General features: G+C 30.6%; 1 protein-coding gene across 1 annotated transcript; it reads left to right on the top strand.

The window, feature by feature from the left end:
* Window positions 1–632: 632 nt before the first annotated feature.
* Window positions 633–1,671, top strand: LOC142617713 (heavy metal-associated isoprenylated plant protein 47-like). Its single transcript, XM_075790666.1, has 3 exons — window positions 633–731; window positions 825–933; window positions 1,049–1,671. The coding sequence occupies exons 1-3, from the start codon at window positions 726–728 to the stop codon at window positions 1,309–1,311; spliced, it is 378 nt and encodes a 125-aa protein (XP_075646781.1). The 5' UTR covers window positions 633–725; the 3' UTR covers window positions 1,312–1,671.
* The last annotated feature ends 3,015 nt before the right edge of the window (window positions 1,672–4,686 follow it).

Raw genomic sequence — 4,686 nt, 5'->3', positions numbered from 1 at the left:
ATATAAAAAAATTGGTTTCATTCAAGAATTTTCATTTAATGTACTACATTAACTATGTGCACATAATTTGGAGTACGGAAATTTTAAGTGAAAAGTGGTCATAATTTGAAAGTACATGAATCAAATATCAACCTTTTTTTAGTAATATTACAATTATTAGAAATTTTATTATACTATAAGTAATGTGTTGGTGCTTGGTAAGATAGTGTAATTAAAGTGTGTGTGTGTGTGTGTGTGTGTGTATATGCTTAGCAATTAGCTTGTTTCTCAACAAAAAGAAAAAAAAAAGTTTTGAAGATGTGTCAATTTATAAATAAAAAATAAAAAGGGTAGTTTTGAAGTTCATAACTATTATTTAATTTGATACTATTTTTTTGCTAATATTTAATTTGATAAAAGTATCATCTTTTTTTTTTTTAAAGATAATTATAATATGTTGTTAATCCCACAGCTTGAACCATTTTCTCCCTAAACCCCTAAGCACTTTGTGCATCAAAATATGTCAATTCAACTACAAAGCTTTTAACCATAACATTATCATCTCTAATCAGAGTAATAAAGGAATTTGATAACAGACCTATAAATAGTAGTATCATCTCTTGCACCGAAAACCTCAAAACAACCAGAGTTCTTTTCTCCCTGCATCTTCAAATACTATTCTATCCCACAAGGTGTGAGGCGTTTGGTCCATCCCCATATATTATCATTTCTAAAAAACCAAAACCATGAAGGTATGCAAGATGTCTATGCTATTTAAAAATAAATATACTTTCCTATAATTCTAAGTTGCTTCATTTGTGATTATTATTGTTTTGTTTCTTCAGCAAACGGTGGTCCTCCAGGTTACCATGGATGGGCAGAGGTGTTGTTTCCAAATTATGAAAGGCGACCATGCTCGCAAAAAAGCCATGAGGATTGCAGTTGGCCTTTCAGGTAATAAAACCCACGTTGTATTGTATTACAAAATTAGTAACACTACATATTAATACCACTTGAACCTATTTATTATAGCTGATAATTAATTTGTTGATGCATGTGACACTTGCAGGAGTGGAATCAGCAACTATAAAAGGGAAAGACAAGGACCAAATAGAGGTAAAAGGCGAGGGGATCGATACCGTTAAACTTGCAACGTTACTAAGGAAGAAAGTAGGGCATGCAAGCATAGTAAGCGTCGTAGAAGAGAAGAAAAAAGAAAAGGAAGATGAACTGAAGATAAAGTACATGGTTGGGCCTCCTAGTTATGGTTTGCCTCCGTACACATACTATGAGATTCCCAGATATGACACACCTTCTTGCTCCATAATGTAATTTTGTACCAACCATCAGCAAAAGTAACCACAAAGATAGAGACACTTGAAGGGTTGAGCTATACATCTTCTGGTCTTCATGATGAATTCCTCTAATAGATAATTTTCCATTTAGAGAAGATAAAAAAAATTTCTTAATAATGCATATTCTACTTTAAATTAGGGCTTGGTTTCATTATACGTTGTTGATATTATTTTTCTCTCCTCATAGAGAACTTCAAATAAGTATGGTTTTAGTTGTTTACCGTTTGACAACAAGGACAATTTAGCCACACTAGAAATTGTAAGTTAATTGTTGTTGGTATATATTTGTATTGCAAGTTGTTAAGAATGAATATAATATTTGTGAAATTTATTGTAACATTGTTCGTCTAGATAGTTTGGGCTGGCTTGTTTTTGGTCACGTGTGTACGCATTGACGCCATTTCAAGTAAAGAGTTATTGATATTTTTAGTTTGTTGGAAAATTTTGTCTTCTTGTTATTCTTTTTTGACATAAATTTTAATCTCAATTTTTTATTTTATTATTATTTTTTTTTTTTTTGATTTGGAATAGAAGAAGCAAAAACTTAGATTGTATACTTAGCAGAATAGAATAAAAACTTGAACCTAGACTGAATACTTAGTTTTTTATTTGGCTGATGGTAAGATTTCAAATCAAGCCTCCACTCCATTAATGCCTTGACTAACATGACAATAAATTGGCTAATTTAATACCTTTATTATGTTATCGTATGTCCTCATATTGCTTCAAGTCACCTAACCTTAGCTCCACTCAAACACAAAATTGGACTGATTCAAATAATTCCATGTAAAAATATTTACTTTCATGACTTCTATGGGGGGAGAGGTGCCCCTTGAACTTTCAAAAGGTTTACCAATAATGATAGCATATTGAACTGAAATGTCTTATTTGCCCCTACTACACATAAGAGTATAAGACACACAACTTTTCTATTTATTAGGAACAACCTTGTGCTACACGTGTCAGAACTCAACAGCCTTAACTAATAAAACTCTGAAACTACCATAACTCTAATATAAAACTATGGGTCCAACCTAGTAATGATTTAAAGAAAATAAAAAACAACCTACTACTAATGCTATACGCCTATATGGAATAGGAATCACAGTAACCTAATACTAATAAAACTTTGAAAAGAATCAGTGAATATATAATATAGTATAAAGCACGCCTCCCATATTTATATATTTTTTTATAATTCTTTTGATACATCTCTTTCAATTTGTATCTTAGAGTTTTTGTTGAGTTTTTAAAAGCATTTAGGCTAAGTTTTAGATGTTTAAACTTGACTAGACAACAAATTTAATTTGTTCAAACTTTTCTTAAACTTGAACTAAGCCTATAAATTATATTTAGGCCTGAATTTGTCAAATAGTCCAAGAATTTGAGCTCGGCTTGGCCTAACATGATTTATTAGTCAAACCGAGGTCAAACTCAATATTAAGCTTTTGAGCTTAAGACATTATACAAGTATATTATCATGCTTATATTCAGCATACAATCAAAACTATTGATTTAGGCATGTGGTCCTCAATTCCCAATTAATTAAAACTTTAGTAAGATATTAGTTTATTTTTTAAGTTTTTATCAATCTTATTATTACCAAGCGCATAAATTGACCTAAGTTTGACTTGTTTTTTATTGAGACCTATTGTCCACAAGCCTGTTCATGATTTTTTTTTTTTTTTTTTGCATGAGCTATGCTCATTTTTAAATAAGCCTAAAATTAAGGCTCAAGTTTGGCTCTATGGGTGGCAATTCGTGTTCACATGTCGAGTTCGTGTCATGTCAACTCATGAGTATCCAACTATTTAGGTCAACACTAACTTGACATGTTTATTAAACAGATCAAAATTCTTCAACCCAAATACAACATACTTATTAAATAGGTTAGTTGTGTTGACCGGTTTATTAAATTTTATCAAAATGAAAAAAAGTATTTATGATAAAACAAGCACATAAATATTTTTAATATAAACTTCATAACTAATAAGTAACTGCATCACAAATAATCATCCAAAATTAAAGTATATCTCAATATCACAAATAATCAATCACAATATATCAAAGAAAATAAATCACAACAACTAATAAGTTTATAGACTTAAGATTTGAAGGGTATATTAGTGAAATGTCATTTAATTAAACATGTCAAATGAGTTCCATATGTTGAACACTAACCCAATTTGTTTATTAAATAGGTTAGTTGTGTCAACCTGAATACGACACAAACCTATCAAGCCTTAACCCATAACCTGCTAATTTCGTGTCGTGTTGAGTTTGCGGATCGTGTCCAATTTCACCACCTTTATTTGGCTCATTTATAAACAAAAAATTATGAACGGATTTTTTTTATGAAGAGCTTGGTTGATTTATAGCTATACTTGAAATGACACCTCCAAAACTGTAGTGAGCGATGAAGCTAGAAAACATTTTCAGAGAGACCGAAGCTGTATTCTTCATTGAAATGAATATATATGGTTGGCAATTTATTGAGTAGTCCATCTTGACAATTCTGCCATCTTGAGCATCACTTCACATTAAAATATAAAAAATATCATTGACGCTAATAATTTCGTTCACGAAAATTTTAATAAATCACTTTCACATTTCATCTTGACAATTCTGCCATCTTAAGCATCACTTCACATTAAATTATAAAAAATATCATTGACACGAATAATTTCGTTCACGAAAATTTTAATAAATCACTTTCACATTTCATGAAATATATTTGTATTTTAATTTTGAAACGAAATATTAAAAATGGAGTTCGTAAAAGGTTTTGCAATACCATTTTGTTGTGTTGTTGTTTTTTTTAATTATAAAAATTTAAACTTTAGTTTTCTCTTTTTTATTATACCATTACTGTTGTTGTTGTTTTCTTTTAAGGGGACCAAATAATAATTGAGCTTTGGCAATTTGGAGAGGTAGTTGAAATGAGGGGCCCCTAGTCTCCCTCTGCGACTGACTCAGTGTCTGGTAAGATTCCCAGCAAAATCATATAAGGAAACAAAATCTTAGCAAAAACACGTTTTTCCAGGGTGACTGTTCCAACTCCACGTGCTAGAGACGAAGATTCAACATAAGTCTTGGTATATAACTATAAGCGTTTACTTTACATCCTTTTTTTACTTTGAACCCTGACTCGGTTAGAGGCAGCTCCAGCTAAATCTAAACTTATATTTACTTGATCCCATCATCCTTACATAATAAATTAAAATAGTTAAAATGATTTGTATTGGGTAGTCGTTGTTAATAAAATATTGTAAGGTGCCTAGCCCCTTACCTACTCATCATATAGACCTCGTAACTATTTGAATGGATTGTGTGTATTCTATTACTACTTGAT

This window comes from Castanea sativa, chromosome 11 (genome assembly GCF_040712315.1).
Source record: "Castanea sativa cultivar Marrone di Chiusa Pesio chromosome 11, ASM4071231v1".
NCBI lineage: Eukaryota > Viridiplantae > Streptophyta > Magnoliopsida > Fagales > Fagaceae > Castanea > Castanea sativa.
This window is presented reverse-complemented; position numbering and strand designations above follow the sequence as displayed.